The sequence below is a fragment of the Dipteris shenzhenensis genome, chromosome 20 (genome assembly GCF_047967505.1).
Source record: "Dipteris shenzhenensis isolate YYH24624 ecotype China chromosome 20, Dip_SZ_1.0, whole genome shotgun sequence".
Lineage (NCBI taxonomy): Eukaryota > Viridiplantae > Streptophyta > Polypodiopsida > Gleicheniales > Dipteridaceae > Dipteris > Dipteris shenzhenensis.
In genome coordinates, this window is record NC_141615.1 from 39,246,977 (window position 1) to 39,261,081 (window position 14,105).

Genomic DNA, 14,105 nt, shown 5'->3' on the forward strand with positions numbered 1-14,105 from the left:
CCAAGTCATGATGGAAAGAACTAGCATGTAAAAAATGATTGGAAACAATGGATTGGACATAGCCAAGAGGCTATAGAAGGCTGATGTATAGAAGGCTGATGTATATGTGCAATCTTGAAACAATGCCAAAAATAACAAACAATATGACTTTACATATGCAACTATCCCAAACCCAAAGTCATAACCTTCGATACAAGCCGCCGCGGAGGTATTGATATGGAATGTAAATACCACTGATAACCAACGAGGATTTTCTCCATTTGGAGCTAATCCAGTTATTCAAGCAAGGTATGCACTGTCTTGGTGGAGTTCAATCCTCTCTAAGATGTGCTAGCCTACAGGTTGATATGGAAAATGCAACAAAAGATCTTGTCTTCACTCAATTTATGTGTAAGTTTAAAGAGGCTGCAATGGATTAGGAGGTGGTTTTGATGATGAGGTTTGGATTAAACTTTGTTCTAGGTACTGTATATTTTTGTGTTGTGGTTCCATCGAAATCCTCATGGATCCAAAGTAATGGCCATATGAAGTTTTGCTAAACTTTGTCCCAAAAAAAGGATGCCAAAAATGATGATGTGGCATTATGTGTGCATATGCTACATAAATGAATGTGACTGTGTAGCATTAGTGCTTAGATGGCACATAATGGGGCCTTGGATTTGTTCGATTGGCGGGGGATCAAGGTTGTGGGATGTCTTGGTAGGGGATGGACCATTAACCCTACCAATCACCTCGAGTCTCGATGGTGGCTTTGGATGTGGGAGGCCATCCCTTATGAGAAGTACAATGTGACCCGCGTGAGTGGTTTTAGCCATCTAGAGCAAGGCACTCCAAGAGGAGTACAGAGGTGCCTTTCTTCTATTACACTATGCGCATCGATCAAAATCTACAACTAGGCGTGGCTGTTTGGACCCCTTCTAGAGAGCGGCATTGGCTAGAGCAGTAGGTGCCCCTGGAGGTCATTACCAAATTTTGGTCCCACCTATGGACTAGCCTTCATCCGCAGACAAACCACGGGCCAAAAGAAGTATGTAATCATTTGCGGACAATTACATAATTCTTCTGGGTGTCGGCTTAGAGTAGATTGCGACTGGATGGGAGGCGCCACCGATGTGCCAAAAGAGTCCTTGAGATGACACTACACTGTTTGTCTACCTTGCAACATAGATGATTTGGTAGGGGACCCTCCGGATTGTGGCTTGAACACAATGGATGCAGCGAGACTTCACTTGGGGCATGGCAGCTTGGCTAACAAAGGGGCATTACACCTATTCCATTGAGATGGTCTCACCAGCCTACACGATTGTTGGACAGAAAGTGTTACAGATTGAGGTGCATGACTCGATCCTCCATCACGTCAGCAGCATGTACCCTCACCTGAGGATCGTGTTTGCGAGACAGTGTCCAACCTAACTGTTTGGAACATCAAGATTGCCGCTTGCAGTTTGGTGATGAGAGGCCAGCAAGTACCTCCAGCAGCCACCCTTGTTGCCATTCGGCAAGATAGCATCTATACCTTGTGTGCCACATGGAAGCAAGGGACGATGGGTTCTCAAATGACCGCAAAAGGCATGAGTGCTTCCTGCAGATGTATTCTACACATTCACAGATCAAGGAACCTATTGGTTATATAGCCCCCACCCTGGTTCTTGGCCCCTGTTTCTGAGATTCCCTAGGCAGTGAGTTGGGTCCTCTAGAAGCAGGCTGGACAACAGCCAACACTTATTTTTATTTTCTTCAAAAATCAGCTCCACATGGATAGCTGATTTGTATGGGTGGTTTCCTCTCAAGCATTGATAGAAGGTTCTTTTCTTTAGGGGAGGTCCCCCCCAAAAAAAAAATCAATATAATTAAGCATCGATTCTAACACTCCCCCTCGATGCTCAGTTAATACTGCAACAGCCTTAGTTCAGATCTGAAGTTTGAGAACTTGGCTCTACCTACACATTTTGTGAAATGTCACCGGTTTAATGGTTTGGTTGCACAAACATAAGATTAACCAGTCTTTAAATCTGTTCCCAACAAATTGATATCTCAATCTGTTTTTGATCTAGCATGAGGCACAAATTCTTGAAGCAGCTCATACAGTGCTTGCTTTCACAAGAATGATTATGCAAAGCCGTGAATTCACAATCATACTTATCACGAAGCACATGATTTTGCTGTCCGCATTACCATGTCACACCCCCGAAGCTCATCTGTGTCCTCTGTGAAGACATTTCATATCTCAACCCATAGACTCATTAAAAGATCAGAAAGGGGACGTGGAAAAGTACGGTGACCAAAGAAAAAAGAATAATGTGCAGGGTCCACATTTTTGCAGCTCACTTTCAATGCAGTTATTAAAGGTTCGACGCTGAAGTTCTTTTGGGCTGATTATAATTACACAGTAAATTCTTCTTCTTGCAAATCCAACCCAGGGACATGGTAACAATTGCGGACATCCTGAAGCCTCTGGATACTGTTCGGTAAACCCCTCTTGGACATGCCAATGGGGAGCCTTGTTCTCTCTGAATTCTGGAGCTTCACAATTACAGACTTCCTGACCATTCAGATTAACGAGGAACAAAATGCATCAGCTCCACTTCATCATGTGTCTGGTCCGTCTGTCTTTCCTGTCTTTCATTCTTTTCAAGCTTTATACACTGCACAAGACACTGGTCAGTACAGTTTCACATTTAACTAATGAGTATACAAATCTCAGGTTGCTAAGCAAGCTTATTAGGAAATTACAAACCTCATTTCCTGTCTGATTGTTCAATAAATTCAGAAATTGCTGTCGATTCTGAGGCGTTCGATGTGTTGGATCAGTCATTAATATCTTTCCAGAACCACTACAAGAAACATAGTTGCTAAGAGAGATGCTGAAGAGCGACATGAAAAGGACAGCACTTTTCCTCCATTATTAATGTGAGCAAGGACGTACTAAATAATTAAGCTAATGCAAGCTTCATTTTTAAAAAAAATTGTAGCTTGTTAATCCTTAAGTGTAGATTAAAATAATTCATATAATTAATGGCATTTTCATCTTGAACATGGGTGGTCATTCATTGGGGTTGTGATAATAAAACTTGCTCATCGAAGTGATAATAAAACTTGCTCATCGAAGTAAACTAACTTTCAAACATGCGGATGTGGATACGTAGATGACAATGGATCCAGTTGATGCCAATGGATCTAGGGAAGAAGATAAAGATCATGATATGGGAGAACAAGATGGTGGTATGTGATAAAACTTGCTCATCAAAGTAAACTAACTTTCAAACATGCGGATGTGGATACGTAGATGACAATGGATCCAGTTGATGCCAATGGATCTAGGGAAGAAGATAAAGATCATGATATGGGAGAACAAGGTGGAATAAACAACATTGCAAGAGAAGGCAATGCAGATCATGACATTAGGGAAGTAGATGCAAGGGATCATGAATCACCTAATATTATTGAAGAGGTGAAGAGGATCATCTTAGGTAGTATAGACCCTGATGATATAGGAAAATGGGAATAGAACTAGAGATAGACTTATTTAGCATGGTAGACATGGCTAATGATTGATTGTTTTGCTATGGATAGGGCTTCTTATCCTTGGCCCTTTTGCTTCTATACTTGCATTATGTCAAGGAAGTTATGCCATTTTGATGAAGATCCATACTTGCAGGAACATGGAACATTATTATACACAAATTTTTAAAATAGGTATATAAACCTTGAAGGAAACATTTCCCCACACATTGGAGATGAATAAGTGAAATTATGCTCATTGTAGGTACAAGAGCATTAAAAAATGTTGGTCATTGAGCTTGTTTCTAGGCCTTCTGTGACTGTAGTCACCAGTGCATAAAAATGGCAAAATTGATGAAGTAATGTTAGGGAGATTCCCACTTTTATTGGCTTTCCCAACTTATGTTGTGTCTAATTCACTCCTGCTATTCTCATGTTTGGCCTCACTTTTGACCTCCCCACATCGTGTAGCTCACATGGGATTGGGACTTTCTTTTTAGCCTCTCCCATCGTTGCACTTCACTTTTATGGCATACAATATTCTTCCTTTTTCCTTTAAAAGCACTTATATTATGCTTTCCAAAAGACCATATAAAGCTTTGTTGTCCAGAATGCTGCTGAATAAAAGAAAAGACCAACTCTTAGCAATGCATATCAGGGCTCCAGCTCACTGCCTAAGGTAACACGACAGCAGGTGCTAAGAGCCAATGTGGTGGACTTCACAACCACTCAAACCCTCGATCGGCAAAAGTGCAAAAGGTGACTGTGGGCCAAGCCTTCCAGAATTATTTCTTGAGCGAGAAAAAATTGAAGCCTTTCGAAATTGTGTGCAATGCTTTGAGGTTCGCCTAGAATCTTGCTGGCTCTTGTTACGTCCCTAATAGGATTAACCAGAGGTTAACCAATGATTGGAAGATCTAGGGTTAAATCCAGGATCTGGTTAAATTTAACCCAGAGATTGTAACCAGGGTGGAGACTCAGTTAACCCAATATCGGTGAGGCCAAGGGTTATAGCTTGGAGTGAGGTATAACCAAAGGTTGAGACATGAGCTGGCATGGATGAGGTTCAGGCCCTGTGGAGTAGTATAATCAAGGAAAAGCAAGGCTGGCTTCATGGAGAAGCAAGGTGATTCAAGGCATAATTTCCAGAATAGGAGATGCACGCTATAGATAGAGAAGCCACGCATATAAATACATGTCAGATGCTCAGTTCACAGGTGCCCTAGGAGGAGTTCCCAATGACATAGGATCTATAGGCTTTGGACCTGACAAAGTCATCATTCAAGGTAAGGGCCTCAGGCAGGCTAGCTCTAGACCTCAGGCTCGGCCGAGGTTCGAGGTACCGAACCTATGGCTAGGAGGTCAACCCTTAGGGGTCTTGTAACCTAATGACTGTTGTAGATGCTTGAGCAGATTTCAAGGTCAGTACTGGCCTTACATTCATATCAGAGACAATTTGAGAACGCTAAGAATCATCCGCCGCTTGTCTTCATGATGCTGAGTACTTCTATCTTTCACTCATCACATGATACAACGTTAGGATGCAAAAGGCGCACCACACTAGGAGTTGACATCTTCTCAAGGAGACCGAGAAGATGTGTTAGGCTCAAGCAACCATGTGAGGTCGAAAGACAGTTAACGGAATATCTTAGGAAGGGCCAAATCCAACCAAGTAGCTCACCTTGGTCTGCACCAGTTTTACTGGTAAAGAAAAAGGATTGTACTATGCGTTTATGCATAGATTACAGAGCAGCATCCTATGCCTTGCATTGATGAGCTCTTTGATCAATTGCAAGGGGCAAAAAACTTTACTAAAATTGATTTGAGATCACGATATCACCAAGTATGAATTAGGGAAGATGATGTCCCTAAGACATCATTTCATACTAGGTATGGGCATTATCAATATAAAGTAATGCCATTTGAATTAACAAATTCTCCAACAACTTTCATGACACTTATGAATAGTGTCTTAAGGCCATATCTAGGAAAATTTGCTGTAGTATTTTGAGACGATATCCTTATTTAGCAAGCTTCTGGTAACACCTGTCCTCCATATGACTGAGCTTGTTGCAGTAAGTGCACTTGAATGGCTTGAATGTCTTTCCTCGTGCTGGTGGAGTCAATGGCCTAAGTCTTCATTTGGCAAGTGCATGTGTAGTATCCGCTGAATAGGATGGAGATTCTTTGTTACGGCGATCCTTTTCAAGCAAAAGAGACACCATATCTTCAAATGTAGTCGATGCTATGCGAAGTACTTCAAGGGCATTCTCAAAGCGAGAAATCCCTTCCATACTTGTCATCAAGACAACCATTTTGTGCTCGTCATCCAGACAACACTGCAAATTGGAGAGTTGTTGAACTAAAGATTGAATTTTTGCTATATGTGCACTCAAAGTATCAGACTCTTCCATTTTCAGCTTATAAATTTCCATTTTCAGAAATACCTTGGAGTTCGTGATCTTGTTACCAAATATATTCTCAAAGCGTGCCCAAATCTCCTTTGCCTTGGACTTGAGGTCGATGTGATGAATCAATGAATCATCTAGGCAAAGCCCGATGATTGCGATGGCCCTCGAATTGTGTTGCTTCCAAACCTTTCGTGTTTGAAGCTCCGTTGATGCCTGAAGTGCTTCATCATCTTCGATAGCATTTCATGAGAAGGAGTTGCACTTTTGTTTGCCATGTGGGAAATCCGTCCCCCTTGAATTTGTCCACAAGGAGAGAGTTGGTGGAAAGCGAACCCATAAAGCTAGCAGCTAGGAGAGAGAATAGTGATGGATAGAATGAAGGGCACAAGCGAGTTGAGGGAGAAATGGAGGGCTAAGGAAGAAATGGGAGAAATGGTGGGCAAAAGGGAAAAAAAAATGGCGGGCACAATGGAGATGTAGGAGAGGAAGAAATGGCGGGCAAAATACGGGCACCAACTTGCGGGCATTAGCTCCAAGAGAATGTCAGGCAGAAGGAGCAAATGGCAGGCTGCAGCAAAGGTCAACGATGAAGAGGATGGACAGCTCCACGTTGAGCTGGCTGCATCATGCTTGGGCTGTCAAATCATTGAGCTCCGGAACAAAATTCGCGCGCAGAAACAAATTTCGTCACTTCTTGCAAGGGCTGTAACTTTTCACAGAAAACTCAGATTGCAATGATGTAAAAACAAAATTTGTAGTACTCAAGATCCTCTACAACTTTGCTGAAGACACAAAGCCATGATTCTGCTTCTAGATCCGAATAGAAGCATCACATCGTCCGTAGGTCATAGAACGATGTAGCTGAAGGAAGGAGAAGAGAGGTGGCAGATCATGGCGTGGAAAAGAGAGCTCTATATGGAATTGGAGAAGCCATTCCTCTAGGGGAATGAGGGAGAGAGGCTTCAATGTCCTCAATCTCTTGCCTCAACCTCTTGGAAGATAGTCTAGCTCTGATACCATATGAAGATGCAAGACATGGAATGGAATGGAAAGGAAAAGCAAGACTAGGAAAGCATAATGGAAATGAAATAATGCAAAAAAGAAATATACAACTAAGCAAAGTACTTACATATCAAGAAAGGCATGAGACTTGATAAAAATGACAATGAAAGTACAATGCCTTTATAGGATAGGCACACACACAAATGTATATGGGATAAGTCCCATAGTGACACGTGGCACTCTAGGATATAAAGTAGTATAGTACTACTCTAGAACACACTAAAAGTCACTCAAATTGACTCCATTTCCTAACTTCTTCTTCTTCTTTTTGTGAAAATTTTGATGCTGTATATTACAAAATAGATTCCCTTGAGAGAGGAGATCAAGTGTACATCAGCTGAAAATTTCAGTATATAACAAGTATACATTGTAGTCTATGTAACGAGTTTGCAGGCAATCCAAGAGAGATTGCTGCAAACACACACATTCTTTTTGGGTAAAATCCATATACTTCTATATTACAAGAGGCTGTCCCAAAAGTGGAGAGTAGCAAAATACAAGATCAAAAAATTTCATTGTAAGACAAGTAAATAGTGTATTCTATCACACACACATACACGCACACACACACACACACACATAGATATGAGGGCAGTGTGGATCAGCGGGAAGAGACGAGCAACCCTACCGAGCCAGAGGCGCAGAGACCACACACGACACGGAGAGTGACTAGAGCATGCACGATGATCGAGGTTTGGTCCATCTCAGCTCTCCTTAGAGGACACCATAAGAGACGAGGCATCACTCTTGACATAGCCCATCGGATACCGCAAAGCCACCACAACACCTAGTTTCAAATTTTAAGTTTTCAGCTCTCAATTTTGAGTTTTTGAGTTAGCTTAGCATAGCACTCAGCGAGGGCCCTAGCGACCCCCTCTGATTCAGCACACAGAGGCTTCTCTCTCTCTCTCTCTCTCTCTCTCTCTCTCTCCCCCCTAGATGTAGTAATTTTCCTTTCTTGACGTGTACCTTTGTCTCATAGGCTCATGAGGCCTTCTGTAGACGTTAATAAATCTCTCTCTCTCTCTCTCTCTCTCTCTCTCTCTCTCTCTCCCCCACCTCTTCCTCTATCTCTCTTGCCCCATTTCTCTCTTGCCCCATTTCTTCAGCTCTAGCCCTTCCTCTCTTTCCCTTCTGCTCATTCTATCTCGTTTCTCTAATCTGCCCCTACCCCCCTTTTCTACAGTGAAGTGTCCAATGGATTGCTGATCTCTATCGGTTTCTCAAATTCGTAATAGAATGTTCTTTTCTTTGGAAAACATACACACTTACATAGGTATACAATGATTCAAGATACTATGAGATAATATGTGTATAATCAAAAGTATAAAGTCAGAAACTGTGTTCAATAATTGTTGATGGGAGCATTTGGAACTTGCATGAAGGCAACAAACTTAGAATATGAAGCATACCTGCGAATCAGTAATTCAGGCAGCAGTTGTACAATAACTGGCACCGACTTCTTCTCATACAAAACGTCACAAGCCAAAACCTGTTTTAAATGCATAAAGTTGAGATTTCAGCCAATTTGTACACACGCACAAACATGCATGTGTATACATACATACATACATAAAGAGAGAGAGAGAGAGAGAGAGAGAGATACATACATACATACATACATAAAGAGAGAGGAAGACCTGTAAGTGTCCATCCGAGGTCGAGTCTCACAAGTCGTGCACTTTGCGTCTCTGCCATGTCTAGTCCCCTGCTGCCCTGGCTCAGGTCACTCGAGAACAAGTCTGTGACCTCCTCTGAGTGGCTTCTGACGGTCCCTCCTGTGCTCTTCTTTACGCTCATATGAGCTGATCTCTATGTCTCTGGGCCTTGAGGAGAAAACCGGCCACGCGTCATTGATCAGGATGTGCAAGAGCTTCTGAGTGGGCCCAAAATGCTCCTAAAAGGACAGTGATGCCGTCCACATCTCTCATAGTACACAGAGCATCTAAATGCAACTGCTCCTCTATCTCGGTCTCCTGCATATCACATAAACTGCAGATCTCTCACTCACGTGGGATGCCATGTACCTGCATTGTCTCAATCCATAGCCTATGGGAAGATACACGGAACTGTCCAATCGAGATCCTCAATGCATGTGGTACATGAATCTGCGTGCAGCCCGGTATACGGTAAACCCCTCCTCTAAGATCCATAAGCAGTGATCTTTGTAGAAGATTATTTCTACGGAAAACTCAAGAGGTGCTAGCTAAGTCATGTATGTCCTCTCTGAAGGCCTAGTTCACCTCGACAGAATGGATGGAGCCTCAAGTCTAACCTGAAACAGTGGCAACCTGCCCAACTAGCCTATAAACCATCCACATGTCTGAGCATACCAGCTCTTCTGATCCCCCTCAAGCTCCAAGGACATAGATGAAGACAAGGCTAGCCATGGCCGTTCGGATGTCGCGGTACTAAAGTCCGTGACTCCATGGAGATAATTGGCCACTTCGAAGACTGCATCGAGCTCAAGAATGATAGCCCCAAACTCTACTAGTATGATATTTGGGATTGATGGATTCCTATGGATCATCCAAGCAAGCAACAGAACCTGTAGTCTCCCTATCCGGGACCACTCTGGCTCTAACCAAGTCTGTCCCTCAAAAGAGACTGCTCATCAGCACCCAACAGTGGGTGTAGACCATAGTATAAAAATATGCTCTCACACATACAAATCCACACACCCACACATACTTAACCATCCATTTATACAAAGTCTTCGTACTGAGTTTCTGTCGGCACTCCGGAGTTGAAGGGCAGACTCGTCCATGACGAAGGCTAGCACTACAGAAGAAGGCTAATCAAAAGGTAGTCCAAAATCTCTTCATTCAAGCTACAACTGCTTGTGAAGTCTAAACGTTTTCATTTTAGTCAACGAGCATCTAAATCTAAATCTAGTTGATAGGGCAACGCACCATTTAAGATAGAAAGAATTATCACAATACCAGCAGGCCGCAACTTGGACGAAAACTTCACAAGGTGAAATTTGCATGTCCGCTAATACCGCAGAACCATATACCTAGATGAATCCAGGAACATTCCCAAACTCATCCTCTAAAAACACAACATAGTGCAGTTTCAATCTCATGATAGTCACTCACAAGGTTGAAAACCATAAACTCCATCATGCATAGCAGGGACTAGCTACTATGACATCCCCACTGACGTCATCAACGCCCAACAGTGGGTGTAGACTATGTAGTATAAAACTTTGCTCTCACACATACAAATCCACACACCCACACATACTTGAGCATCCATTTATACAAAGTCTTCGTACTGAGTTTCTGTCGGCACTCCGAAGGTGAAGGGCAGACTCAGCCATGACGAAGGCTAGCACTAAAGGAGAAGGCTAATCAAAAGGTAGTCCAAAATCTCTTCATTCAAGCTACAACTGCTTGTGAAGTCTAAACATTTTCATTTTAGTCTCTCCCCAACGAGCATCTAAATCTAAATCTAGCTGATAGGGCAACGCACCATTTAAGATAGAAAGAATTATCATAATACCAGCAGGCCTTAACCTGGACGAAAACTTCACAAGGTGAAATTTGCATGTCCGCTAATACGGCAGAAGCATATACCTAGATGAATCCACGAACATTCCCAAACTCATCCACTAAAAGCACAACATAGTGCAGTTTCAATCTCATGATAGTCACTCACAAGGTTGAAAACCATAAACTCCATCATGCATAGCAGGGACTAGCTACTATGACATCCCCACGAACGTCATCAGCGCCCAATAGTGGGTGTAGACCATAGTATAAAAATATGCTCTCACACATACAAATCCACACACCCACACATACTTGAGCATCCATTTATACTAAGTCTTCGTACTGAGTTTCTGTCCGCACCCCGGAGGTGAAGGGCAGACTCAACCATGACGAAAGCTAGCACTAAAGGAGAAGGCTAATCAAAAGGTAGTCCAAAATCTCTTCATTCAAGCTACAACTCCTTGTGAATTCTAAACGTTTCCATTTTAGTCTCTCCCCAACGAGCATCTAAATCTAAATCTAGCTGATAGGGCAACGCACCATTTAAGATAGAAAGAATTATCACAATACCAGCAGGCCGCAACTTGGATGAAAACTTCACAAGGTGAAATTTGCATGTCCGCTAATACCGCAGAAGCATATACCTAGCTGAATCCAAGAACATTCCCAAACTCATCCTCTAAAAACACAACATAGTGCAGTTTCAATCTCATGATAGTCACTCACAAGGTTGAAAACCATAAACTCCATCATGCATAGCAGGGACTAGCTACTATGACATCCCCACTGACGTCATCAGCGCCCAACAGTGAGTGTAGACCATAGTATAAAAATATGCTCTCACACATACAAATCCACACACCCACACATACTTGAGCATCCATTTATACAAAGTCTTCGTACTGAGTTTCTGTCGGCACTCCGAAGGTGAAGGGCAGACTCAGCCATGACGAAGGCTAGCACTAAAGGAGAAGGCTAATCAAAAGGTAGTCCAAAATCTCTTCATTCAAGCTACAACTGCTTGTGAAGTCTAAACATTTTCATTTTAGTCTCTCCCCAACGAGCATCTAAATCTAAATCTAGCTTATAGGGCAACGAACCATTTAAGATAGAAAGAATTATCACAATACCAGCAGGCCGCAACCTGGACGAAAACTTCACAAGGTGAAATTTGCATGTCCGCTAATACGGCAGAAGCATATACCTAGATGAATCCAGGAACATTTCCAAACTCATCCTCTAAAAACACAACATAGTGCAGTTTCAATCTCATGATAGTCACTCACAAGGTTGAAAACCATAAACTCCATCATGCATAGCAGGGACTAGCTACTATGACATCCCCACTGACGTCATCAGCGCCCAACAGTCGGTGTAGACCATAGTATAAAAATATGCTCTCACACATACAAATCCACACACCCACACATACATGAGCATCCATTTATACAATGTCTTCGTACTGAGTTTCTGTCGGCACTCCAGAGGTGAAGGGCAGACTCAGAAGACTAGTACTAAAGGAGAAGGCTAATCAAAAGGTAGTCCAAAATCTCTTCATTCAAGCTACAACTGCTTGTGAAGTCTAAACGTTTTCATTTTAGTCTCTCCCCAACGAGCATCTAAATCTAAATCTAGCTGATAGGGCAATGCACCATTTAAGATAGAAAGAATTATCACAATACCAGCAGGCCGCAACTTGGACGAAAACTTCACAAGGTGAAATTTGCATGTCCGCTAATACGGCAGAAGCATAAACCTAGATTAATCCAGGAACATTCCCAAACTCATCGTTTCAATGTTGGTTTGTGTGGAAAGAAGTCAGTTTCAATGAAAGCAGTCGGTTTCAATTGGTATCAAAGCACAAGGCTCACGCCCTTTCTCAAGGCATGACGACTTAAGATTGAGAAGGGAGCCTAAGGGCCCATACCATGTGAGAGTAACCCCGATGAGGTTTTTGGTGTCCTCACACAGGAGGATAAGTTGGATGGTACGAACTACTCCCTATGGAGCTTTATGGTTCGCAATATCCTAGTTGGCAAACACTTATGGGACTATGTCAATAGGGATGAGCCACACCCAGAGAATGTGATTGCACCTGCCACTCCTCAACAAGGTGGAGGAAAGGGTAGAGAACAAGCTCAAGGTGCAGGACAAGTGGTAGGTGCAGCAGCTGCTGCAGCGGTGGCTCCTACGCAGCATCAAAAAAGCTGGGATTCACGTGATGCACTGGCACTTTCAGCTATCTCCCTTTCTGTCAAAAGGTTTATCATTCCGCACATTCAGTCATGCAAGACCTCAAAGGCAGCTTGGGATATTTTGGAGAGTATGTTTGCAGCCAGAAATGATGCTAGGGTCTCTTTCCTAAAGAGAGAGCTATCTCACACACATATGGATGAGGGTGACTCAATGAATGATCACCTCACCAAGCTCCAAGATTTGAGGGAACAATTGCTGAACATAGATGAGATCATTCTTGATTCAGAGATGCTTACCACCACTCTAAATTCTCTTTCTGAGTCGTATCTCGATTTTCATACCTCGCTGAATTTGTCATTAAGGGGGGGTGGCAATCCTCTCTCTTTTCACGAGTTGGTAGGACTCTTGTTGCAGGAGGAGAAAACCAGAAAGAACATGGCCACACGGGCTGGCGAGCATGCCGTGCTTTCAAAATTCAAGCCCAAAGGAAAAGGGCAACAAAAGCAACATGCAAATCAGCATACACATCAGCATAAAGCTGATTCCGGACAGCCCTCTCACAAGGGTAAAGGTGATGCAGAGAAGGGCAACAAAAGCAACATGCAAATCAGCATACACATCAGCATAAAGCTGATTCCGGACAGCCCTCTCACAAGGGTAAAGGTGATGCAGAGAAGTCAAAGAAGAAGGGTATTTGTCAATACTGCAAGAAGCCAGGTCACTACATTAGTGAATGCAAGAAGAGAATAGCAAAGGAAAAGAAAAAGGATCCACGTATGGCTACGGTCTCAGATGCATTAGCCCCGCATGCACATGAAGGAGCTGATGTTACAGCCCAACTTTGTGGAAGAGGATTATGCCTTTTTGTCTTACATTTCATATTTTCAAGTGGCTGGTCCAGATACTCCATCCACTCTTGAGGATGACTCTTATGCTTTCCTGACTTGCAGTTTTGACCCTTCGAAAGATGCATGCATTTTCAATGTCAATGAGACATTGAACACATGGTATTTTGATAGTGGTGCATCCAAGCACATCACTTCCAGAAAGTGTCTTTTTGCATCTCTACATGCACCACCCGCTTGGAAAGAGGGTGACTTGTGCAAATAATTCTTCTTATTCAGTTTGTTGAGTGAGTGAGGTTGTACTTACCTCCATGAATGGCACAAATTTCAGAATTTCTGATGTTCTTTATGTGCCTGATATCAAGAAGAATTTACTTTCAGTGTCCTCGCTCAATCAAGGAGGATTTCAGGTCATCTTTGAAGATGACAAGTGTGCAGACCGAGACAAAAAAAATGATTATGCTTTGATGTTGTCTGGCACTTTGTATCGAGATCTTTTTCACCTTAATGTTAATGAGAAAAGATCCGATCTTGCACTTACAGTAACCACTCCCACTGTTGCCATGCAAAATGCGGAGTTATGGCATGCCAGATAT

At 42.7% G+C, this 14,105-nt stretch overlaps 1 protein-coding gene across 3 annotated transcripts in view; it reads right to left on the minus strand.

Moving 5' to 3' along the window:
• Nucleotides 1-2,059: 2,059 nt before the first annotated feature.
• Nucleotides 2,060-14,105, minus strand: part of LOC147889641 (uncharacterized) — an 83,238-nt gene continuing 71,192 nt past the window's right edge. For 2 of the 3 annotated variants that reach the window (XM_087391678.1, XM_087391677.1), the window contains exons 7-9: nucleotides 8,387-8,466; nucleotides 2,738-2,834; nucleotides 2,060-2,645 (exon numbers count right to left, since the gene is read on the minus strand). In XM_087391678.1, the coding sequence (XP_087247804.1) occupies nucleotides 2,556-2,645; nucleotides 2,738-2,834; nucleotides 8,387-8,466 (267 nt within the window). In that variant the 3' untranslated portion in view covers nucleotides 2,060-2,555. Of the gene's footprint in view, nucleotides 2,646-2,737; nucleotides 2,835-8,386; nucleotides 8,467-8,614; nucleotides 8,951-14,105 lie in introns of those variants that run through there. The other variant, XR_015542917.1, reaches the window with a different exon arrangement.